General features: G+C 35.7%; 2 protein-coding genes across 3 annotated transcripts in view; one reads left to right on the plus strand and one right to left on the minus strand.

The window, feature by feature from the left end:
- Positions 1-1,368: 1,368 nt before the first annotated feature.
- LOC139145207 (2-methoxy-6-polyprenyl-1,4-benzoquinol methylase, mitochondrial-like) lies at positions 1,369-24,162 on the minus strand. Its single transcript, XM_070716207.1, has 7 exons — positions 23,977-24,162; positions 21,809-21,958; positions 21,120-21,359; positions 20,232-20,338; positions 6,486-6,574; positions 6,124-6,235; positions 1,369-3,302 (listed from the first exon to the last, which is right to left on the minus strand). Exons 1-7 carry the CDS (start codon positions 24,134-24,136, stop codon positions 3,201-3,203), a joined length of 960 nt encoding a protein of 319 aa, XP_070572308.1. The 5' UTR covers positions 24,137-24,162; the 3' UTR covers positions 1,369-3,200.
- A 145-nt stretch (positions 24,163-24,307) lies between these two features.
- Positions 24,308-27,291, plus strand: part of LOC139145204 (HEAT repeat-containing protein 6-like) — a 64,248-nt gene continuing 61,264 nt past the window's right edge. The window contains exons 1-3 of one of the 2 annotated variants that reach the window (XM_070716204.1): positions 24,308-24,556; positions 26,228-26,335; positions 26,806-26,949. In XM_070716204.1, the coding sequence (XP_070572305.1) occupies positions 24,380-24,556; positions 26,228-26,335; positions 26,806-26,949 (429 nt within the window). In that variant the 5' untranslated portion in view covers positions 24,308-24,379. The remainder of the gene's footprint in view (positions 24,557-26,227; positions 26,336-26,805; positions 26,950-27,291) is intronic. The other variant, XM_070716205.1, reaches the window with a different exon arrangement.

Here is a 27,291-nt window from a genome sequence, read left to right on the forward strand (position 1 = left end):
TGGCCTCTGGGCGGCGATTTTTGTTGTGAATTTTTCATGTATTTGAACCATAACTCAATTATCCCTAAACCGATTTCATTCAATGTTGGTACACAGATAATGTACTATGGCATATATATGCACGTCAATTTATTTAGTGATACAATCTAATATTGCCACCGGGCGGCCATTTTGTTGCGACTTTTTCATGTTTTTCAACCATAACTCACTATCCCTTAACCGATTTCGTTCAAACTTGGCACAGAGACATTGTATTGTAGTGTGCATGTGCATGTCAAGTAATGGTGTGAGCATGGACTGTGTCATCAGCCATGACTTGTTACTTTAAACAGGAACTTCCCCTATAAAAGTAGGATTATCGTAAATCTATGCAAATGTAAAAAAGCCACGCTACTGATCGGACGTGCCGTGATTTGTCCAAGAATCCCATAATTTTGCCATGTTTCAGGCGTTCATTGTCATTGAATTTTGTATATGATGCCTGTGAATATATGCGACAAAACTCGAGTCAAAACCGAAAAAACGTTCTGTTTTTTGTGGGAGAATGCATATTTCAAAGTGTTTTTCCTGTACGACCATTTGACCCTTCTTTGCATATGTCACGAAAGTGCCCATCATGATTATTCAAATTTCTCATATGGTCAAAGCGATGCTATGAAAATTCAAAAATTCCCGCTCAGTGTATGCAAATGGTGCGTCATCAGCAATCCCCCTATTGTGCGCCCACGGTCCTGTAACTTCCGTTTAACCCTTTCCTCCCCATTTCCCTCTCTAGAGTTCCAACTTTATCATAGAGAACAGTGGGATTGGTTCAAACCATAGAGGTAAAAGGGCAGGGTAAAAGAGTTGAAAGAACGATTTACTTACCAGGATTTGACTTTACTATGTCACCAAGAGATGAAATTTGCTCAACTAATTCTAACTGAACATGACTTAAATTGTTCCATTGGTCCATCATTGACTTTAAATTCAAAACAGTACACCCCAGGTATCCTAAGAGTTTAACTTGCACACCCCTAATTCCCTGTGAACAGGTCCACACTCACCATTGATAACAATAGGTTGGGACTGAACCATTGTGGTGAGAGGGTTAAAGTTGAAAATGTGCACCAGCTGCTTCTTCAGTATTATATATAAGCTCATAGAATAGAGAATATAGATATAATATAAATTTTATAAATTACCTTCCCCTTTAGGATTTCCTAAAATTCTACAAATGATAAAAAATTGCTTCTATCGTCACTTCATGGATATCACATTACTTTATGCATTCCATACCCAGTGCCTCATACTTTTTGCACATTTCTTCCTCCAATGACATTGTGACATTGTCCATTTATATCTTGTATACAATATTCCACAATAATGTACTGGGAAAAAATTAAGTTTATTCACAAGTTTTCTTCTGAAGTACATCAATAAGGTTCATAGAAATGTATTTTCTCTACACAAGTACCGTTGTACCACACAAGTACCAGTCTTGCATTTTTCCAGCTTTTCATTACCTGAAAACTACTGTCAAATACAGTTTTACAGCAATTAAGAAAAATCACAGCATGTTTTCCAGGCTGTGGTTTTGGGGTACCAAATAGCCTGAGAGATCCTAGATGATCAAAATACTCACTTTACTTCCTGTGCCTACCTGTACGTGAAAAGTGAAGTTTGAATAATACAGCACCCTTGCTTTGCACAGACATTGTTTGTCTGCTCACAGAAGTCACTCACATCAAAGCTGAACCAGTCATGAAGCCATACTTTACAGACAATGATGGCATTGTGCATTCCCCTCAAGGTGCTTTTGGTGTTTAGTAATCATCAGCCTTCTCTTGGATAGAGATGGTTTCACACAAGCTACCGGATGTTTTGATTATTTCTGTCAAAGATATGGATGGGCTATAAAAGAAAGTTTAGAAACATGAGGAGAAAAAAAAAATTGAATCAAGCAGGTGTTTGAATTTTAGACCTCATACATTGGAATTTATGGTGGTTCCACAATGTCATAAACTGAAACATTGCTCCTTCAGATATATGAATTAAAATATTAGCTATCCTTGGGTTTTTTGAGTAGTAAAAGATTTTGTCATGTGCTTTATTCATTTGAATTGTAAACAGACAAGGTCAGAGATAGAAAAGACGAGAAATTTTGTTACATAGGTGTGAAAATTTGCCTTGTACCTCCATATATCCATTTATATTCAGTTCCTAATTTAACTTCACAATTCAACAAATCTGTCTGTAGTCATAATTTAAATTCCTAATTTGAATCTGTTTGTAATCTTGTCCTTTTTAATTCCTAATTAAACTAGTTTGTGATTCCAAGCAATCTAGACACATAGAAGTATGTCACAAAGGATCTGAGGAAAGCGTAACATTAAAACCATTGAGAGAACTTGGATGAGAATTGTATACAGTATTTCATTCCTGTAAATATCCCCGGGCAACAGACTCTGATAAAACTTCATTTCTTGGTTGCCCTTCTGTTTTCACATACCTGATGCCCGGGGATCTGATGTAACATTCCAACACAGTAATAGCATGCGATGTGTATCATCTAAGAAATCAGTTATGCATTTCGGAAACTCCCTTGGGCTGACCGAAATTATATTTTGACAAAATGTCATTTTCACACAACAAATTCTGTGGGTCAGTGACAAACTATGAAGGGAACATTTCACATATTTTTTTACACATAGCTTAATGACATTCTACAGATAAATTTTACTGATTTATAGTGATGATAATATACCAGCCTCTATGTTTAGACTATCACTAGGGTATTCAAAGCCTAATTTTCTATCATGAAAAATACATACTATATTTTTTGTACAGTTACTATACTGAGTCATCGTAAACACATGGAAGAGGCAAAAGCTGTAAACATTGGATTAAATTGTTCACTATTTTCCTGGTATGAAAAAGAAATACATTTTCTTAGTCTTCTCCTTAAAATATGTTGAAAAATATGTTGAAATTAAAATAAGCCTTGCTGACCCAATTTACTGTGTAAAAATGTAGTGTTCTTGTGGACATATGAACTCTAGTCCATACAAAATTCTGCTGTCAACATTGGACCTTGCACACCCAGGAACTGTGTTGAACAGCAGGCATTTCAACAAGATTTTGAGAAGAGAACAAGAAACTATTTGACTGACAGGACAAAAACACTGCAAAATGCATCAAATATTACAGCTCCTGGTAGTTTAAAGTTTGAACCCAGAATAGATTGCCACAATTCCAAAGTTGAGATCCTCGTAGCGGACTCTCTTGAAGCCGGCTTCCTCCATCAACATGCAGAACTGCTCCTGAGAGAGAAATAAAAGCAAGCACTGTTATCTGAGACATTGATGTGTTCACAAAGACACAACATGAGTACATAGCAGGAAGCCTAGAAGCCACAATTATCACAGAAGAAAGTGTGAAATTCTCAGTGGCAGCATGTTAAGTATACACATCTATACGGCACTTTTTCATAATGGCACACAGTCATGACTTCATAATTGCTGTCGCTTTAATTATCCTGAAAATTCCATTATAACTGCATAAACATTTATGAGATCAAGGCAACCATTAAATGAAAATTCAAATATCAGTAAATAACTGGCAACATTGAAAATATCAGGATGGATTTGTTTCATCTTGAAAATAGTAAGTCTATAGCTGCCTAAGAGATTGATACCCAAGAAGCTTGCATGTAAAATGTGTGTCTGTGAAATCGACACTAGAAATTTCTATCTCTGCTGCTTCATATCATTGTTGCTTTATGAAAATCTCAAAAAAAAGACAATACTATACTGAAAAAATTTCTCTATGAAAAACTATCGAAACATTTTATATTATTTATAATTAATGTTGTTTCAGTTAAATTTCAAATATAATTTTTACAAAGTGTTTTCCATCCTGTATGTTCTACATTCTCTCAAAAGGGTAATGGTAAGATGTCCAAAACAGTGGCACTGATATTACAATTAACAATCCTGTGACACAGTGCTTTGAAACGCTGAAAGTCAATGCTTTTAGACAAATGGGTATGTCCTTTCATATGGCCTCAGGTATTGATAAAAAGAGGTCTTTTCAGACGACACATCAAGAGCACTATGTATATAACCCACTCAATTCTTTAGCTTGCAAAGGCTTTTATTTTCTTGACTTTGAAAACCTGACATATATGGAAATATCACCTTTTGAATACATTTTTGCCAAGGACCTGCATGGGAAAATTTATTCTCACATTCAGATTGGAAAAGGCAGACCCAGAATGAGGCGTACATCATTGCATATAAAATGAAATGAAAAGAAACTGTATGCACAGCAAGTAGACTGGTGAAGGGATGTAAACCAAAAAACTAGATGAGCCCCTGACAGAGTTAAGAAGCTACAAAATTCAAAGCATTTAATAATAATAATAATAATTTATTGTTTAAAGACCACTACACAAAACTGTCTCAGCGGTCTGTACAGTACAGTAAAAATTAAAAATATCAATTAAAATAGTAAAATGAAAGTGTAACAATCAAATTAAAACGATCAGAAAGAAATTAAATAAAAAAATTAAATTTAAGATCATAAGAAAAAAATGTGAACTGGCATAAAAGACTAAAACCATACACTTTAAAGATCACACAGTCTAGTATAAGCAGTAGCAGTCGCGAAAAATAAAAGTTTTCAAAGATTTCTTAAATAAAACAAATTTTACACAAAAATTTCGTAAGTCATACCTCCATCAGTTAGCGAATTAAGTGATTAGAGTTAAATAATTATTTGAATGAGACTGTTATCAACATAGAGATCTATTCAGCCCAGGTTTACTTAGATCCTCTGTTCATCTGACCTCTGCTGACCACAAAACCACTCAAAGTTTGTCAATTACCAGTGTTCAGAGATTACTAAAACAACATACTGAAAACTCGAATCAGCCACTGAAATCGCAATGATTAGGGGAACTGAAAGTATCAGGCTCTCAAGGGAGCAAGTTTAACACACTGAATTCCTACACCAGTTTTTCAATAAAATCCTCCTACTTGTGTACAATTCTAGTACATCCAGAATGACAAATTGAAAATTAAACTTCCTGTAAATCAATTCCTATTCCAGAATTACAATCAAATGTCACAGTCGACCTATTAAAAATCTACGATAATTACATGACATATTCCAGAAAGAATGTTGTTAAAGCGTAAATAATTTGCGCGAATTGTAGTGGAATTTTCCTAATTCCAACATTCCAATACTATGTCATGTGAGATAATAGATGAATATTTCCCCTTTTCTGAAAAGACTTCTCTTCTGTACATAAACTAGCAGCATTGCTTTTTCTCTGTCTACTTATTTGATGAAAGAATTGTGCGTGTGTATGTTTGCATCTCTCTCTCTCTCTCTCTCTCTCTCTCTCTCTCTCTCTCTATAATATGTAACCGTACTCTCTGTGCCCAAGTTCAGAGGTTGCCATAAAGCCATTATGGTGATAACTGGGAGGGCACATTGTATACATTTTGTGTATTTCGCTCACTGCTTTAATAGTAGTTAGAGCACTCTGAGATTGTTGGGCAGCCTCTTGCGTAATATAAGGGGCGTTCACTGTTGGCACTATGCTTCGCTCATGGTATGTATTGCCGTTAGAGCACTCTGGTGAGTCCATATTTTCAATCCTCAACAATGGGTAACTGTACTCTCTGTGCCCAAGTTCAGAGGTTGCCATAAAGCCATTATGGTGATAACCGGGAGGGCACATTGTATACATTTGTGTATTATATATATATATATAATATATATATTATATATATATTATATATATATATATATATATATATATATATATTATATATATATATATATATATTATATATATATATTATATATATATATATATATATATATATATATATATATATATATATAATTAGATAGCAGTGCTGCTCATACATAAATCATTTTCAACTCAACTTTACAGTAATAAGGTACTAAAATTATATCCCTTTCACCCTCTCATTAAAATGAATACATCTACACATCTTGTAATGACATACATGTACATGGTAATGCTTTGTGACATCAAAAGTACAATCAATGTTTGACAATTTGAGTTATGATACTGAATTCAGTCACCTAACTTAAGGAGGTACCTACCTGATTGTAGAAGGTTCTGATGCTTTCTACCAGGTATTGATATGCATTCCAATCAGCAGCAAAAATTTCACCCAAAGCTGGTATGACTTGGAGAGAGTAAGTATCATATAAGCTGCAATAAAAAATCAAACCGCTAGATTTAGTTTCAAACAATTAATTTGGAACAAGCTTCGGAAATGATTTTTTATGCGTTTTCATGTATTCAAAAATATGCACAAAAGTACAAAAATAAATAAATAAAAATAAATAAAAATGCACACAATTCAAAATTGAATGTGGCTCAAGCATAGCGCAGTGACTTTTTACAAAGATCACATCAGGAGTTTTGTTCTATCTGCTGTGAGATTTAAGATGTTACTTACTTTTTAATAATTGGGTTTTGCACCTGAGCAAATTCCATACACATGTATCTTCCACCAGGTACTAACACCCTGTAAGCTTCCTGTAATGCCTGTAATGAATGAGACAGTTCATGAAGCAGTGATTATCTGTTGTTTCCTTACCCTGCACAGAAAAATGACCCTACACTGCATCCAGTGTGCCCTATCCAATGTGACGTACCATGATGCAAACAAATTGCATGTTAATTTATGCAATTTTGGGGGTTAATTCACACATATAGATATCCAAAGAAATTTCCACATTTCCTCGAAAAATTTTGACGCAAAGTTTCTAGAAATCCATGTTTGTTAGAGAGCACACTTGCTGCATCATATACTGTGCAATACAAAAAAAGACACTCTTGATTGGACAACATTTGGCTGTCCTGTGTGCTGACATGGAATCTTCCACAATATTATTGCATGGTGCAGTTTTTTCAAAAGTACGTTATATGGTATTTTAACAGTGCAATTTTTGTAATTTAATGTAAAATGAGCAAAAATAACCTGCAAAAAAAGTGTACTGACTTCTCTGTGTGATAGTACACCTTCAGAATGAACTTGTTCTTTGAAGTTCAAGTTGATGACACAACAGGATGAGATAATTTAATTATTTCACACTATATTTATCAAGTTATAACACCTTGTATTGAAAAAAGAAGCAAATGTGACTGTTGCACTGAATACAAAAAACTCATTTCAGACCACCCCCCCCCCCCCCCCCCCCAATCCAATTCCTGGTTCTAGACAAGTTACCTTGTTGATTTGATTTTAACAGCCTGGGAAAATTCAAGGAAGAAAACAACTAGACATTCAGGTAACTTTAAAAAAGTTGCCTTCCCCGACAAATGGTTCCTGCCCTGAAAACTAAGTCCTCTATACTGTATACTCAGTATATCCTATTTCTGGTCAAAGCAAACCAAAAATTGGAAATTATTTCCGGCCTTTCATCAGGTAGGTTACCATAAAATTTCACCTACCCTGGTGTAAAGATTTATCTGCTTTAAGGCAGGCAGTCATGTCCTACTCTCATTTCAATATGCTCAATATAAAGCACAATTTCAAGAAATATACTCCTTTGTATTGACAAGGATTAAGTACTTTTCAATTGAAATGCATGCAAAAATAATTTTCTTGGCAATGCAGATGGCTCTCCTGAAGCTGACTATTTTCCATTTTTTTATGAACATGAAGAGAGACAAACATTACAGAAATATTTCAGAGGTCTTAGCATCACATGTTCAAAAGACAATGGTTTATCTTTGGTTCAATTTATTGTCAGTAAGTTTTCATTCTGGAAATATTTTCAAACTGAGGCTTCTGTGCATTTGAACTCATGGCTCATTCCTCTCCTACAAGCTAGTTCTTAAAATTTACTGAATTAGAATTTCAATTTCAGATTTTCAGTGGTCTTTTGCTCACAAATAACATAAGCATGAAATATTTAAGTAGCATGAAAAGGCTCTCACGCGTGAAAGTGAAAACTCCAGTCTTGCTAAATTTTAATACGAAAAACGACCGAATGTACAGCAAGTGAAACCTCATCCACAGCCCATCAAATTAAACCTCCCACTCTAATATTGGATATAAATTGCCAGCAATCCTCTAGCTAGAGAGAAAGTTATTATTAAAGGTATACTGTCACCTGTTCCAATTTTGCCACAGTTACCATGGAAAGAGAAAATCTAACCAATCACAGATTTTAAGCGAGTGGCCGCTTTTTAAAAACAGTGTCCTCGCATGGACATTTTGAATACCAAGGAACGCCCCTTTGGCCATATATGGGCATATTTAGATTACAGGTGACTGTATACCTTTAATATAATAGGCAAAGAAAAAGTCAATGTAATCAAAGGATTAGAGAAAATGCCAGTGTAAAGGGATAAAGTAATTTACTAGTGTAGGTAGAGGCTCAACCCCTTTGACTCAACAATCACTTGTATTCATCTACTTCACAAGACCCATGGGAGCTACAGAGAGACTGTCAAAGACATCAGCAGAGTCTATCGGGGAAAAAAACAGATTGTCAATGTGTCAGCTCTTATACACAGCCATATACATTCCAACAATTAGACTAAAAATAAGACATCAGCATTGGCTTATGCCTTCAACAACCATGGACATCAGTATGAATATGTGGGAACTACAGCGTTCTTTCTGTGAGAATGTTGGGCTCAATTTTTAAGTACTGTTTGAAAATTTTGAATGAAGTTTGAAACAATAAGTTTTTAGCTCCGCTGTCAGCGACGCGGAGCTTATCAAATAGGTTGATTTTCCGTCGTCATCGTCCGTCAACAATTGCCTTCTCCTCTGAAACCGCAAGTCTGATTGCTTTGAAATTTTACATGCACTTCACTTAGGGTAACCTCACTTAAGTTTGTCCAAATCGTGGTGAAATTTACATATTTGTATTTTTGGGGCATTTTTTACTGTTTTTGGTAAAAAAATCTTCTTCTCTGAAACCGCTTGTCCGATTGCTTTGAAATTTAATATGCAGTTTACTTAGGGTGACCTCTGCAAGATTTGTTCAAATCGTGGTGAAATTTGCATATTTGTATTTTTAAGGCAATTTTTGTCGTTTTTGGTAAAAAAATCTTTAAAAATCTTCTTCTTCAAAACTACCCGTCAGATAGCTTTGATATTTGGTACGTAGGTCCCTAGGGATGATCTATTTAAGATTTGTTAAAATTGTGCAGAAATATGCAAATTTGCATTTTTAAGGCAATTTTTGCCATTTTTGGTCCAAAAATGTGTTTCTCTAAAAGTACTGGTCTGATAGCTTTGAAATTTGGTATAAAGGTTTCTATAGATGAACTAAGTAATATATATTGAATTTCCGATGAAATCCGTAATTTTGTATTTTTGGGGAAATTTTTGCCATTTGATACATTTTCTGAAAATGTTGTGGCCAGTGTTTGACCGCCCTGAACCCCTGAAAAATGCATACGGTATTTAACCCTTTGAGAGCCAAAGTCTATTTTTGTCACCTTTATAAAATATAACACAGTCGATGTTTTCTGAATTTTGCCAAAATTTTGATAAAAAACTGTAACCAATGAAATGTGATATCCATTTGGTCCAAAAAAAAACTTACAGAAAAGTTTACAAAAATTGGTAATGTATTGCATTAAAATTTTGGTGGGAAAAATTACAGCAGTCAAAGGGTTAAATATGAAAATATTTTGGAAAAAAATTACCTACCTACCCTATTTTTGGAAACCATGTTATCTGAATAGCACAATTTATTTTTTTTAGCCTTCCCCAGAGCTTGAACTGTTACTATTAGGCAAATTTAAGAGATACGGCACCAACAGACAAAATGTCATGCTCACAGCAATGCAAATGTAGTGAAAAGCATCAAAAATAGAAAGCACTTACTCTATTCCTGATGTCAGACTTTGACAAAACACTTTCTATTCAGTATTTTGTTTTTTTAATGTAAATAAACAAAAACATTTTCTTCTCCCCAACAGTATATTGAACACAAAGTATTAGCATTCGCCAATACAATAGGAATAGCGCCAGAAACAGTATTTTATGAACAGAACATAAATACTAAGAAATGCCTCAACAATAACTGGGATACAGCAAATAGAAGACAATCAGATTGCTTTTCTTATTCAAACATTTTGTAGTCTCATTTCAAATCCGACAAAGCCTTAATTATCTCACAGAATACAGAATCTTAAGCATACATAAACTACATGTGTTGTCTCCGGAGTATGATACAAGTCTTTTCAGTAACATATAGGTCATATATGAAAATCAAAGATTGAATGATGTAGGGGCTATGAGCTTCTATTCAATTTTTGATTCCTTTGTGAAATGTATATGTTCTCTGATTAATATGTAAAAATGAATTTTTGTCTGCATTTTGAGATTACACTTTTTGAAATTACCCATATACATTGGAATTGAGTATTTTAGAATTCAGGCCTAATATGCAAGTTCTTTATTTATGGGAAATCCAGCGGGGACTGCAACTCTTATCTAGTTCCTGAAATGAGTGCAAGATCCACAGCAAGACAAAGCAGCTAGGCCACTTTGCGTGTCCGTCAGATCTTGTTATCAGGAATAGTGTTGTTCAAAAATGACGTCATTGTTCTCTGATTAATATGTAAAAATGAATTTTTGTCTGCATTTTGAGATTACACTTTTTGAAATTACTCATGCAAGTATAACCTGGAACAGTGAACAACAGTATTGACAGTCATAGATAGGTAAAAGTTACATCTTTTTTCAAGATCACATGTTGAACATATATGTTCATGGAAACATACCGGTATACCCCTTCCCTTTTTAGATCACTTTTTTAGATTTTAACTTTTCAAACACTTCTTTATAGTATGTAGCATAATGAAACTTATTGCCCCATTTCTGCATAATTTTATCGTAGAGACTAGTCCTAGTTTCACAATGAATGCCGCTTGGATTACAGGACACAACCTTGAGTGGATGTTACTGGTACTTCAAAACTTGTGAGGATGGTAAGTGAGGATAAACAGAATAAGTTTGCTTAGGGGACGGTATTAATTTTAAACATCCACAAATTGATAATACTACAGGCTGGCACTCTTCATGGCCATCAGCTGAGCAGAAAAGAATCATTACCTGAACAGTGTTGATAACTGTCACAGTAGTTATAAGTAAATGCCTGCGAGTTCATGCTGAACAACAGCTTAGCTTTCATTCTTAAAATGTCCAAACTGACAACAGAAAGTCAAGACTGTATTACAACATACATGTGCTTGAAAATGGTATAAAGCTAGCAAAGTGAACATTACATTCCATTCAACTTTTTGTGGTACAAGTCAGCATAAACCAGCTTGTTACCATCAACACACAATGTGTCTGTGGAAAAACAAACCTACACCATAAATCAATACACATGCGTCTTCAGAAGAACTTTTATACATATTAAAGTCATTAGCATGTTACACATGTTATTCCAGATACGGGAAAATGAATATTTCCCTTATAGCACATACATTTTGCTGTCAACAAGGGAACATACAGATTGAGCCTCATTGTGATCCTTTTACAACTCAGCATCTAATAGATATCTTGTAATTATTGGTGAGTCTTATGCAATAAACTTCTTTGAGTCAAATCTAATGACGATGAAAGATTGGTACATGTGCATCTAGATAAGATGACAAGGCTATAATTATACCTTGACAGAAATGGCAGAAGGCCATACCTTGGCAGAAATTTATTGAGAAGGAAGATAAACAGAACTTCAGTTAGTTGTCATAGGCTGTGCAGACCTTCAGTGGTTCCAAATGTTACGGTACTCAAATAAGTAATTTCGAGTACTTGTTTTGCTGTTCATCATCAAGAATTATATCATACAAGTATATCGACAGCACAAATCCTATTGGTTACAACTTGAAAATAGCTGTGCTATATTTGTGATATAGCACGGTTGGAAAACACCAAGCTCTCAGCTAGAGAAATTTCAATGCACTGTTATGATATCATAGCAATAAAATAACTCAGCAATGGGTATACCATTTGGTTTTGACAAGTTCACTTCATATATGGACTTGCTATCGCAGGTGCACACATGTTGTGAAATGATCAAAATTCTAATGGTAAACCCATCCCTGAGGTGGTTTATTGCTCAATCATATCCAACAAGAAAAATTGATAATTTATTCAAATGTCATACAATACTTGTATTTAGGAAATGAGTTTACACAAATATAGATACATGTATGCAGTAATATACCATTAAGTTTGACTGTGAAATATACATGTGTAAGTAATCATCTTAGCAACTGAAAATTAAATGCCTTTCTTACAAGATTTGTTTATTTAAAACTCAATTTACACAATAAAACTCTTTCACTATTTATCTGCAGGTTCTGTACTGCTTTGTATCTAAATCAACACATCATATATATTACAGTTTGTCTTTCAAATTTGATTGATGATATGCCTCATTAAATCAATTTACAGCAAAATGTCATCATCTACCATCGGAACAGTTGTTGCCTAGGGAACATCCATGGTAACCATGGCAACTTGTCTTCATGATGACACCTTCACAACTCAAATAATATCCATAGTTTGGAAGTGAAATGGCTCTCAAGAAATCTGTGATGTAATTGTCATTGGTCATTGTAAGTTAAATTGTGAGCATCTAGCCGAGTAAAGATCAAAAGTCATCATCATTGATGATCTGTTGACCCGGTAATGCAATCTTGGTGTTGCCTGTCTTAAATGGAAAAAGAAAACCTCACATGGAAACATTTCCCAGTCTTATTTCCTGAGCCACACTTGGAATATATATGTTACACTCACTCTGGGAAGTGTAGAAATGCCATTTGAAAACAAATGACACACATAAAACCTTGTGTCAATTCAAAAAATATCTGTCAGTATTAGGCACCAACCAAGACAAATATTTTGATTTTTTTTATTCAATATCAAGTATTATCCAAATCATAAAATTTCATTTAATTTTTGATCATGTTTGGCAGACCAGACTTTCCAATATATTACAACTGTCAATCAATTTTGAATTAACAGCAACACATATCTTACAGTTAGACTTTACTACATACAGATATCGAGATAAAAGTCAATGCAACACTGGGAATAAAATTTGCTCATTACTGAACTGCATTGAAACATCAAATAGTGCCAATTATGGGAAATAATGATTTGCAAAAAATGGTGATTCATCTCACATGTATTTTTGGAAGTAACCATTCCATAAAGGTATAAGGCCAAATAAGAAAATATCTGAGTTTGGGGAAAAACAAGTATGTGTAGTTCTGGTAATTTGACCTACCCTAGAAAAACCAACCATCCCTAGTCATTTTTTTCGCATATTTTTAAAATTTCGAGTAAATTTTCTAAATTTTACCATATTTATAAGTCTCAGCCAACTAAAAAAATTCTAAAAATTTCCTCCAACCTACACACCCTAATTTTTGGAGGCATGTTACTGGAAACACACAATATATATTCTATTTGGCCTAAAATTTTGTTCCAGGAAATAATGTGGTTGAATTGCTTACAACGAGTGGTATGTTCATGAACTAATAAAACTTTAAATATTTATCAGTGTACCTGGTTTTACTTTTAATCTTTAATTTGTCTATATTAATCTGATCATAAAATAGTCTAAAACGGTTAAAATGTTGACTGAAAGGAGTATTTTTGTCCCATGGAATTCCCCTGAACCCAATCAGTATTATTTACCTCTGCTGTGGCCTTGTTGGCAATTTTTCACTTGTCACTTCCATGAGTTTCTTGTAGCTATAAAATTCACACAGACGAGTCCTGCTTTGCCTATTTTTAGCCAGGTTTCCATGACAACAAAAAGTAATCATGGAAGTGCAAAGGGATTACCATTTCAGGAACACAAATGCCAATAGGTATTTGATATTCTAATTGATTTTTGACTTCAAAAAACTGTTTCATGATACACATTTTCAAAAGACTTGTGGCAAGTTAATATTTTATTAACTGTTTTTTGAGAAAGCGATGAGTGTGCTGCTGGTTCTTATTTCACCCTTTCTTATGTTCAGTTCCATAGAAATCCTTGTGGTGAACAAATTGTCCTGTGGTTATTATTCAAAATTTACCTGTTTTTCAAATAACCTTTTATAGTTCATCCCACTGACAGTATTCACAGAAAGCTTTCTTCCGTTTCAAAGGAGGATGAGCTTGTCAAATGTATTGAACTGAATGTGACAACACCACACAATAGAAAAAACTTATAAAATGAAGTTCTAGAGAAACACTAAATCAACCAAGGTATTCTGGCTCAATGATCAAAAGATGACATTTAGCTTGACTTTGAAGCAGTGTTTTATTGATACCGCAGAGGCAAAATAATATTTCATTTTGATTAAACATTTTCTGTCAAATCTCAAATCTCCAAGGTCTCTTAAGCATGCATGATGGAAACGGTCTTGAAACCCAAGTCTTGAAAACAGCCTTGAGGTCCTCAGTTTGATTTGAAAAAATGGAATGTTGCCCATCAAGATATCAATTCGTTGCTTTTTGTCATTAAAGGTCATAAATCTACATTACGTGACAAACACTACAGAACTACACCTTCCTCTAACTGTAATCAACAGATAACATCTTTCTTTCAACATCTTTTTTCTCTGTGTTGCATGGCTGTGTAGCTTTCAGTATAAAAATTCAAGCTTGTTTGAAATAGAAAGTATTTAATTTCAGTGAATCACTCAAAAATAAACCTATTTGATTATCTAGCAGAGTTCGCGTTTACACAAAAATCGTGCGCATTTACGCATTGAAATTGACTCTCTACGCATTTTTTTCATCATTATGCGTTTTCTATACGCAAAGGATAACACCGAAAGCACTCCCCACAACTGAGCTTAGGCGACAACCAGACGAAATTTGTTGCAACACATTTCTGTCAATCACTCATTTTGTGTGGAAAGTTTCGGATTCTCTGGGCGTTGTCTGAAAAATCGGAATCGTAGTCCACACGTTATCACGTTAGGCACGTTATCATGTCAGCTGTGCCTATGAATTACGTTGCTAATTTTCAGGCGAGCGATAGTTTCTGAAAGTGAGTGATTGACAGAAATGTTGCGACAAATTATATAAATGCCAACCGTGCACGATCATCGCGTCTCACTGTTCCCAAATTTTATCAGGCACACATGCTGCATGGCGTCGAAGCAGACAAATCTGTTTTCTTTCAACTTTGCTCTACGCGTCTGTGAAAAAAATGATTCATCGGTAGAGCTCGTAGGAATCCCGATAAATTTTGAACACTGCAGAAGTGTCTGGATGGTAACTGGTCGTTCAGGCACCAAGTCGTTTTGGCCCAAGTCGTTTTGGCCTCTTAATTTCCGCCCCCAAGTCACTTCGGCACCGCAACCCAAGACATTTCGGCATCTGTGTTTCGATTTTTTTCAAACTACCCCGGTATTTAGTAATTGACTGATCCGTCATATTCGTAAGCGTGACCTTTGCGTTCTGACCAGTACTTTATGTGCATTTTGTGTGAATTTTGCCGTGCTGTTTCCTCACCGCTTTCAAACTTTAATTTTGCCGGGTCGGCGGCTATTGATATCGATAAACTTGTGTCACAGATTTGAAAATGATATGAAGTTTTTTCTTACGGTCTCTTCCCATGTTCTCACAAAGATTAAAGCATGTTAGTTGACACTATACTTTTTAGTACTTTGATTTGTAACATTACGCTCCAGCACTAGTTCCCACAGGTAGCCTTCAGCGGTGCCGAAACGTCTTGGGTTGCGGTGCCGAAACGACTTGGGGCCTGAAATTGGAAGGCCGAAACGTCTTGGGCCGAAACGACTTGGTGCCGAAACGTCCAGAAACCGTCTGGATAAGCTGCCATAACTCTAACTTTTGGGTTGCCCGATGTGTTTTGACGGTCGCATGTATACCCTTCGCTGTTACATTTCAACATTGTTCAAGTTGTTCGTTCAACTGTTTTCATTAAAATAATGTTACATCGTACAATCCGAATATGTAGTGTAGGTTTATTCAACGGCACATTGTATTTTGCAGTCAGTTTTTTCATCAATCGAGTGCGGAAGTGAAATTACGCACTCAAATCCAGCCATTACGCAATTTTAGCAGACTAATGCGTATGCCGTACGCGAGGAGAAAAAAGTCACCGCGAACACTGATCTAGCCTTCTTTGTCGTCAACTTGTGTTTAATTTTCATTACTATAAACAACATAGTGACATCAAGCCAGTGAAAATCACTGCAAATATAACTATGTTGTTCATATCAATATAACAGAATGGTACAACTACACTGTATATTTGATCATATTGAGTACAAATGCCCTGTTGTATAGTGTGCACAGTGATATCTTGAGGAGAAACAGACTGAAAGAAAAGTTGCTGGTTAATTAGCTTTGTATGTCATTCAACCTAAATTGTGACTGGAGACACATCAGATTTCTGTGATGGAATCATAGTTTTGTAGAACAGTCATGTACTTCCATAAAGTATAGCAACAGCTTATGGTTGTAACCCATGGAAATAAATGGCAAAATATCACCCCATCAGTTGAGCATTAAAACTGCATCCAGCTCAGTTCATATTTTTGGCTCCGATGAACCATACATGAAGGAAATCAAGGTAATTTAAGGCTCATTAGTGATCAGTCTAATATCAGTATATGGATCCTTCACTTCCATATCTACTTGTCATGCTATAAAACCTCACAACAACAAAATATTTTGAGGTTATAAACGGCAAGCGAGGGTATTTGGTTGCGGATATAAGACCTCTGGGGTGAAAATTAGCATATTTGGCGGGAAATAATCACCGAGCGAAGCGAGGTGATCGAAGCGAGGTGATTATTTCACCCAAATATGCTAATTTTCACCCCAGAGGTCTTATATCCGCAACCAAATACCCGAGCGCACCGTTTATAACCTCATTATAATATGCTAAAGTTAAAAACAGGTGGACAATGTCGTTATTTAGGGCCGATGTTGGAACGAAAGTTCAGGAGCGCCCAGCCTCATAAAATAGAACGTTTCAGAATGCGCGCGCGTGCACAGTTGAATTCATAAAATACGGTTACGCAACGCATCGATATCGCGATTAGACATCGAACTTGAAGAATTTTACTTCAAAAAAACGCTCAAAAAACTTTTAAAAATTATGTTGTTGTTACATAGCCTCCGCTGCTTACAGAAACTCTTCATTTGTTGGTTCGTCAAGCTGCACTAGACTAAAATTTAACAATCAAAATCAATCTGAAGCTAAAGACTTGTTTGACATTATGGCGCGTTGAGCTTTCAAGTTGGCCTTCGAAATTTGCGCGAGCTCAAAAATGTTACGCGGCGCGCAGGTCTTCTTGTTGAGAATATAAACCCCGGCTCCAGCCAATCAGATTGCCAGATTCCAGCTAAGCATATTATAATTTGCAGTATGGTGAAAGTGTTATGGACCCGTCCCACAACATTTGGCAAACAATACTGATTGAAGGAAAAATTTTGAAGGCCTTACATCACCTCTGAGAGTGAAGTACCTGAAACATCACATCTCAAATTACTAGTAATCTAGAAAGCAGCTGATGGGTCTGATACCTCAAATCACTTCACGTTTTTGTCAGGTCGATTATAATTTTTGACTTTCATTAATTGGGACAACATTTTCAATCTATAAAGAATCTACACACAAAGAATCATGGTAGTTGGTTATGAAGTTCTCAAACGGACAGTACGTGAAGAAATATTTGATGAAAATTGAAAAAGTACTCGCAAGTAGGCATTTTGTCGAAGGTATGTGACCAGCATTTCTTAAGTTTCACATTTCAATATTAAGCAAACAAGCATTGTGTTTTACTTTATTTCTACACTTGAGGACAGTATGAAATGATTTTGATAATGGTCTGTGTAATATCACTGAAAGTAGGAACTGACAATGACATTGACAATGATGTAAGTATGTATTGTATCACTTTCTATGAGAAATACACAATTTAGAACATGAAATTTACTTGTTCTTGATGGCAATAGGTTACTCCTTAATTCTACGTATACAACGGAAATTCTACTTGTCTTTATGGATAAATGCGAAGTGTTTTATTATGAGATGGAAAATGTCGATGCTTTTGTAGCTGGACTTACAAACTTGGGTGAAGCTTGAAGTTTAATTGATGCACCTTGAACAAATTCTCACTGATGAAATGATACAAATTCTTTTTTTCTCACTTCCTCTTATTGGGTCAGTTTTCTGTAATACATTTTTTTCAAATGTTACAGTCTACATGTTTTGCACGTTTTGCATGTTTACAGCCATGTTGACGTGACTTTTCATGTTTATAGAACAAAGATGGCGGACATATCTGTTTTAATATCAACTTTTCAAAAAAAAAGTGTTTGTGGTGGTGAAAAATAATTTTTTTCTCTCAGTGCTTACAAACAAGAAATATATTAAAGGGTGTCTGTCATTTAATATATGAAAATAATTCAATTTTTTATGCATTTGCTTGAATTTTTATTTACACTATAGTTATACTGTTAAGTAGCCAATTTTTCATTTTAGGAAAATAACTTTAAAAAAAGTTATCGTTGATGACACAGTCCCCACTTGTTAATGGGTGCTTTGATTACAGGTCCTCAGACAGGATAGAGTCCTCTTCATTAGGTCTGTGATAAAAATACTTTTGAATAAATTCGCTTGATACACATGTCTGAGTTGTAGTTCAGGACATGAAAAAATCGTAATAAATGGCCACATGGTGGCCATATTGGATCGAATCACAAAACAAATCAATGTGCATATGTATGACACAGGTCAATGTCCCTGTACCAACTTTGATAAAAAATCGGTTGAAAAAAAAGCCTGAGTTATGCTTTGTACATGAAAAATCATAACAAAATGGCCGCACAGCAGCCATATTGGATCGTATCACAAAACAAATTAACATGCATATGTATGACATTGGTCAATCTCCTTGTACCAACTTTGAATAAATTTGCTTGATACATGTCTGAGTTATGGTTCTGGACATGAAAAAACGTAATAAACTGGCCACACGGCGGCCATATTGGATCGTATCACAAAACAAGTCGATGTGCATATGTATGACACAGGTCAATGTCCTTGTACCAACTTTGATTAAAATCGGTTGAAATATGCCTGAGTTATGGCTTTGTACATGAAAAAATCATAACAAAATGGCCGCACAGCAGCCATATTGGATCGTATCACAAAACAAATTAATATGCATATGTATGACATTGGTCAATCTCCTTGTACCAACTTTGAATAAATTTGCTTGATACATGTCTGAGTTATGGTTCTGGACATGAAAAAACGTAATAAACTGGCCACACGGCGGCCATATTGGATCGTATCACAAAACAAGTCAATGTGCATATGTATGACATTGGTCGATGTCCTTTTACCAAGTTTGAATAAAATTGGTTGAGATATGCCTGAGTTATGGCTCTGTACATGAAAAAATCGTAACAAAATGGCAGCACGGCGGCCATATTGGATCATATCACAAAACAAATTGATGTGCATAGCTATGACATTGGTCAATGTCCTTGTACCAACTTTGAATAAAATCTGTAGAAACATGCCTGAGTTATGGCTCTGTACATGAAAAAATCGTAATAAAATGGCCGCCTGGCAGCTATATTGGATCGTATCACAAAACAAATTGACGTGCATATGTATGACATAGGTCAATGTCCTTGTACCAATTTTGAATAAAATCGGTTGAGATATGCCTGAGTTATGGCTCTGTACATGAAAAAACTGTAACAAAATGGCCGCACGGCGGCCATATTGGATCGTATCACAAAACAAATTGACGTGCATATCTATGACATTGGTCAATGTCCTTGTACCAACTTTGAATAAAATCAGTTGAAACATGCCTGAGTTATGGCTCTGTACATGAAAAAATCGTAATAAAATGGCACCTGGTGGCCATATTGGATCGTATCACAAAACAAATTGACGTGCATCTGTATGACATATGAAGTAATCCTTGTACCAAGTTTAAATGAAATTGCTTCAGGCATCTCTGAGATATCTGCGTGAACGGACGGACGGACGGACGGACGGACGCACGGACGGACGGACGCACGCACACACGCAAGGACATGACCAAACCTATAAGTCCCCCCGAACGGTGTCCGTGGGGACTAAAAAGGTGTGGTTTGATCTGTAGATGACAAATTTGTGTGCTGAATGTTAGATGAGAAAACAATAGATATTCTCACCTTCCTAACATCGGTGACATTTCTTATACCAAAAGCAATGCTGTATGCATCAACAGATTGGTCTTCTACAGGTAACTCCTGTGCATCACCAATCACCCATGACAGACCTGATCAAATGAAACACAGTCTTGCATGAAAATTTAATCAAAAGTACATAAAACAATTGTTAGAAAAGCTTGCATTCATTTTATATAATCTTAAAAACTATCTGCTGTTGATTGACCAATCAGAGTGCTCAATTCAGGGTGTTTTATCTACTCGTAAAGCCTTGGTCACCAAATTCCAGAAACGAATGACAGCGCCGTAGTAAAGTACTGTCCAATCAAAAGTGAACATGTCATATTCTGTAGACATCTGGTACGTTTTAATATTTAAATTTGGTAACACAGCGGAAACCAGCTGCAACACAAAATCTGCTGTGCCCTAGGGCATTTATATAATGTGCCCTAGGGCATTTATAGGATGTTCCATTACATTGGAAGGCTATTTCACAAATAAAAGTTTTAATTCATATCCTAAACATTTTACATTGACAAAGGGGACGGTTGACGTAAACACATTAAAAACAAAAATATATCAGTTAGGGGCGATAGTTTTTAAGTCGGATAAAACCCTCGTACTCGGGCTCTTCTGGTATATAAAGTCCAACCCTACGATAAAATGTCTCGGCCTGCGGCCTCAACATTTTATCGTTGGGTTGGACTTTATATACCAGAAGAGCCCTCGTACTCGGGCTTTATCCTATACTAAATTATAGAAATCTAGCTTCTAATGAATATTCTGAATGTAGAAAATTATGTATAGCAAAATGTAACAATATTGGCATGGTCTTTAGATGGTTATTTGTGTAAAAATATTTAAAATTTGTTGTTCTGTAGTTTTCCTCACCTTGTGTGTAACCGCCTTTCCTAGCTTTCCTCTTTCCCACTTTCACCATGTTTTCATTAAAATCAACGACAGTAACGTGCGAAAATCTCCCATCTTCACTGAGATGCTCTGTTTCAGAGTTAGATGACTCAGATGATGATGAGGAGGACGTGCTGTCAAGATCAGTTATCAGTGTCTTTGGGGGTCCGAGTAATCCTCCCTGTTGTTTGATGTAGTCGACAAAGCGAAAGGCAATATCTCCTGAATAGTTAAAGAAGCCACAAAACAAGAAAACAATCCAAAAATTGTCTTATTTGAAGTGTTCAATTTATTGAGACATTATAATTATAATTTTAATATTTAAAATTCCTTTCATTTAATTTCAAAGCAAAGTGACAAAGTACTTGCTTTTTCAAACCAAATCACTGTAAGTAATTGTGAAATGTGAATAAATGTATGGTGTGTCTGCATCATTTAAAGTTTCAAGTTTTTCCCCTCCCCTCATGTGCACAAGAACAACACGACAAAATACGAGAACTGTATAACACTTCTCTATTGCTCTGATTACCATCCATACTAGTACTTTGCCATGTTTTTTTAGTCAGAGCTTTATTTCTACTGCAAAATACCAAACAGAAATCTTGTGGTATCACCTCCTGCTGTTGCTGCATTGAAGCCAGTGTTTTACAACAATGGCTTTCTGTACTTGCCTGTTCCCCCTGCTACATCGAGTAGCCTTGTTCCAGGCATGGGATTTAAGCTTTCCATGAATCTGTCTTTCCACAGTCTGTGTATTCCAGCACTCATCACATCATTCATGACATCATACCTATTTGCAACATTTTTGAACACCAGTGATACTGCAACAAAATCAAGTAAGGTAGAACAGACTTTCAGTTTTGTAGAAAGTTTTCAAAGTCAATAATATTGTATTCGTATAGATTGATCTCAGACTACATACATTACCAGCAGTTTTATAAGATTATTTAGTTATAAACCTATACTATTTCACAAAGTACTCATAGTTACAGGCATTACAGTGTTTCATCTAGACCTGGGGATGGGGAATCCCCCCCTGTTGATATGTTGGCACCCTTAGTAATCTGTGAAAGGGGACCTGCCCCCATGAAATGGTGCCAGTCACACCTTAGAGATGCAAGTCGAACACATGAAATGGTGAAATCCCCCCTAAATCTTCTGGTAAAGGGGTAACACCCCCCCTTCCTGTTGATGTTATCCAGGATAAAACACGGACCCATTAGAAGGAAAAAATCTGGAGACAAAATTTGTTGAAAAGCACAATGCTTCACCATTCACATAAAATGCAATTTTGTGTGTGTACAAAGCAAATTACTCTGTTATGACATTACAGCATATGGTTTCTATTGTCTAACAAACATACTAAGCAATGAGACAATAGTGATTCTACTTAAACAAAACAAACCAATCCTGCGTATGTATCATACATTCAGCCATGGTATTTATGCATTGACAATTTTTTGATAGTGTAGGTGTAGTAACATGGTATTAAATTCCAGCAATATTTTCTGCATGAACAAAGTTGATCTCTCCCGGCTAGTACATGACCTTCACCATGATATTCTGAAGTTTAACATATAAGTAAGCCAAAGTTGCTGTTTTAATTGATTTGTTGACTATTCAGCATATTTCAAGTACATATAATACAGAAAAATAGAAGCTTTGAATTTCGAAATCGCCAAGTAAATTATTGACCCAATAGTGATAGTAGATGTTTGGTTACTGGATTAAACACATGTGACTTTGTTAGCCTGTTGCTCAAATGTTTGACCGGTTGCATTTACATTATCCTTACATTCAATTTACTAATTATAATTTTTTATTTTTTTTTTTTTTTTTTGGGGGGGGGGGGGTAATTCTTCAATCAAGAAACATGTTGCCATGTTGGATATGCATATCAAATTCATGCTTTTGTGTTGTCTTATATATCATTATTGGAACTCACAATGGAAATGAAAATGAAAATACAAGTATAACATCACATGTTTATGAGATCCACCGTCATTATGTACTAGTATTTCCTAAATTTCTTTGTGGAGTGACCATTCTCTGACTGAATTCTAAAATCATGATATCTATTTCCAAATGCTGAAGCTTCTGGGCAAGACTTCCTTGGATCTCTATCACACCTTCTTTAGTACGCTCCTCCAATCTGAAGTCAGTTTCATAGCCAGATTTACCTTGGAGGAAGCACTTCAAATCCAGCCTTGAAGAGGTTTAGAGCATGGATGTAAAAAATCTGGTTTTTTTCAGATCCATGTTTAGATGAAGCATATATGGAGCTAGAAGGGGATACACCCTCCTTTTAAACAGGGAGATGATCAGGGAGGGGGCCCTAAGCACTCTATAAGGAAGCCTTTCAAGCTGTTGTCAAAATTTTTATATTGTTGAGTTTTGTTTTCTATCTAGGCTGTATTTTTGTGAAGGTGACAATCATGATAATCTTGCAATCAGTTACACTGTAGCCATTACTGTATGCATGGGCTCCAGGACTATGCATTATGTAACCATTCCTGATAGCATGGAGGTAGTACCTCCTCCATGCTGATAGTAACCCCGCCCACCTGAAACTGTCTAGAAACATTACGTAACAATACTCAGTGTGTGTGGATATAAGTAACAGGGAACAAAAAGCGTTTCTACATACTCATAAAAACAAATATCGATACTGCATGCAAAACTATGCTCTGTTACATATTCGTGCAGCCCGCGCGTTCTTCAAGTCACGTCCCTTCTAAGAGAGGCGCAGAGTAAAAGATTAACACGTGCAGACGACAAACCAGTCCGTCTCACCGTCTGCAATGCTCAGCAGCAACCTGCAGTCGATAAGCTGACTTACCAAGTTCTCCGTGGCTATCTTCTCGAACCTTTTGAAAACCAAAATCCGACATCTTTTCTGCCATTTCTTGACTGTCTAGCGTTATCGAATAACATCGTTTTGCGCTACAAAATAACACACGGTGGCAAGAGCGAAGCGCCTTCACTGCATGCAGCGCCATGTTTATAAGACCCTCTAAGTCATTAGTAAATTGCTGAAGACACCTCAGGTTTCAAAGATTAGTTTCATCCAAATTTTCTAGTGTCACCTTCGTCACGTATAGTGACGACTTTAGAGGCATGTTTAGAATTATTATTTCATAATTGACAAAATATTATATCTTGATTTTACTTTGGAAATAATTTCAAATTTCCAAACAGCAGAGCAATTTACCAAAGGTCAAAGGTTAGTGTGGGAATGCATCATGGCTGCCAACGATGACAGACGTCTCCTTGATAGTGACTTACAAGATTTCAAGCATTATACTACAAAGTTGATGTCATCGGTTCCAGGGGATGGGCCAGCTTACAAGTCGCTACTCAATACACTACTTGACCAGTTCATATCTCTCGATTATTCATACAGTTTTGTGAAAGACCAGGTTTGTTCCGTGCTATCACATGTATCAGCAGTCAGTATGTGCATGCAAGTACAGTACATGTACATACCATATCTGCTGCGTTACAAACATGTCTGGTGACCGAAGCGTATGAGTCATCAGGAGTGACATTTTAAAACTCCGAATGACAATACTTCTTTGCTTCATCAAACCACAGTCCTGTTTGGGGGGATGTTAGCGAACACATAAAAGCAGAGATTTCGTTCACAATGAAAAAAATAAAAAACGTGAAGGGTGAATACACTTCAAATCATAACTCAGTTCACACTGGTCAGAAATCGAGAAAGATTTTCCGTTCATGTAACTGCAAGGTCTAGTTACTACTACAGTAACACGAATTTCTGGCTTGTCAGTTCATGTTAATCTTAGTGTCAGTCATACTTTTAGGCGCAATTTCATATTTGGAATGTTTCTGCAGGATTGCCCTTAAAATACCACTAAAAGTAGTTTCTGCATGATGTGAGGTTTAATTGCAAAAATACCACAAAGTATGCATAAAATAAGGGTAGCATATCGCAGCTTATTACACCTCATGACGTTTCTGCAGGTACCACATCGTCAAGTACATACGCTTGATATTTTCTGTAGAGTAATGGCTTTTGGGAAAGTGCAAGAAATTAGCTCGACTTGAATTAGACATTTAGTGCAATGTACAAGAAAAGCTTCAACAACGCTGCTTTGCTTTTATACATTAATTTAAGTTGACCTTCAACTTTATCAAGCACTGCGATTGAGCAAGAAATGGAACGTTTCACTGTGGAGAGTCCTCAAACTTGACTACATCTATGCAAACTTTCAAAAACAAAATTATTTGTCTGGTGTTAAAGATAATAACACATGGTAGTACGTGCAAGATCATGATTGATGATGCCCAAGCCGAAGGCGAGGGCATCATCAATATTACTGTCATGGGGACAATCCCTTTGGTGGGCAACAAATTGTGATCTTGCCCGTGCTATCATGTGTTAGTAAATGAATATTGCCTGACAGCAGCTGCAGGCCATGGACAGCACTTTGTGTCAGGGCATCATCTTACATTGTTTTGTTCTCGATGGTAAATGTATAATATGAGAGGTGATGAATTTGCACAAGATAGGCAAGCAGCATGAGCAAGTAGAGAATGTGATTTGCCTGAAAAATTGCATTCTTACTCATTTCCTGTATAATTAAGATTATGCGATTAATAAGCCACAATCATAAATTTCAAAGTCCGGTAGTTATGCATTTACACAGCTTCACTTAACCGTTCACTTTAATCTGTTGGTAAACAACAGAAGTGAAAGACCTGAACTTTTGCTCAACCTCTCCTAAATGAAACTTTCAACCATTTTCTTACCAAATCAAGAATAAAAATCGGGGATCACTGTGCAAAGTATGGTACTAGAGAAAGAAATTAGCCAACATTTTGCGATATTTGAAATTCAAAATGGCTGCCATTCCTATGTTAACTCTAATGGAGAAAATAAAATTTTCAATTTTCGAAAAACTAAGCCTGTGAAAATTCTTAATACTCCAAGAACTTTAAAATTAGCCCCTCAAATAGAAGATCAGAAAAGACTTGTAAAAATTTGAGCGTCAGAATATATGTCCCTGAGGAGCATTCTACCTTAATGCAATAACCATGAGACAATTTTGTCATGTCTTTACTTTTAGGAGGCTGCTCTTATTTTGTCAAAAGTTTGTACATTAGTGCCCTTGAAGTATGAACTGCTCGTCACCAAAGCATGCCAGGTTATTGTCAATATTGTGGCTCATCAACAGGTAAGCTGCCAAGGAAACTAGTTGAGATGCAGACTTGTAGAAACTATTGCACATATAAAGATGTTGAGATTCTGGAGATTCTGGCCTTGTGGTATTAAATTTACATGGTGTGTCATTTTAGACACGTCACATTTTTGATAATGCTGGTCTTGTTTTTTTGTTTTGAAATAGGTAGACACTGATGAAATATATAAGCATTCAGAAATAAAAGTGATTTTGAATTTTTACATTACTTAGAATGATTTTAAATTTTTACATTACTTAGATGAGGCATTTATTATGTTAAGACAAGTCATTGAGAAAACTCTGAACCCTGCTATTTGTCAAGTATGGTTTCCAAATTGCACAATTGAAGGGATAAAGGTTTTTTCGATTCATGTGTAAAATTTGTATCCATAAGTTTCCCACTAGAGACAAGCTGTCCCAGAATGGAACATCAGATTGAAACTGCATTTCGTTTATTCAACAAGCAGGTCACACTCGAACAAGCAACACTTGACTTGCTATTAGAGTACATTGTAACAGCTGTAAGGACTTGTCAGTCTTGGACTTTACCAGATACTCTACGAGCTCTGGGTGCTGTTCTGTATGAAAATGGAGCAAGGTGTGGCAAGGTAAATCTCCTTGTTTTTTGAAATGAGTCCAGATTGTAAACTCAAATTGATAAATGTGAATCATAGTGAACAAAGCTGGTAGCTATTTTGAACTCTACACTTTGATTTGATTTGATTTTATTCTGGTCAACAGCGCCAGTTGGCAGCCACTTTCAGACAGTATAAAATGTGAAATATAAAATGTAAATCTAATAAAAGACAAATATGAAAATGAAGAAACTACATACAAGAGACATACAACAGATTAAAATTACGAAGACAAGACCACAAAATATTTGGTTTGTAAAGTTGTAGTGAATCGCAAAAGATATCAACATTACTGTTAAGTAAATTAAATAAGAC

The sequence above is a fragment of the Ptychodera flava genome, chromosome 12 (assembly GCF_041260155.1).
Source record: "Ptychodera flava strain L36383 chromosome 12, AS_Pfla_20210202, whole genome shotgun sequence".
Lineage (NCBI taxonomy): Eukaryota > Metazoa > Hemichordata > Enteropneusta > Ptychoderidae > Ptychodera > Ptychodera flava.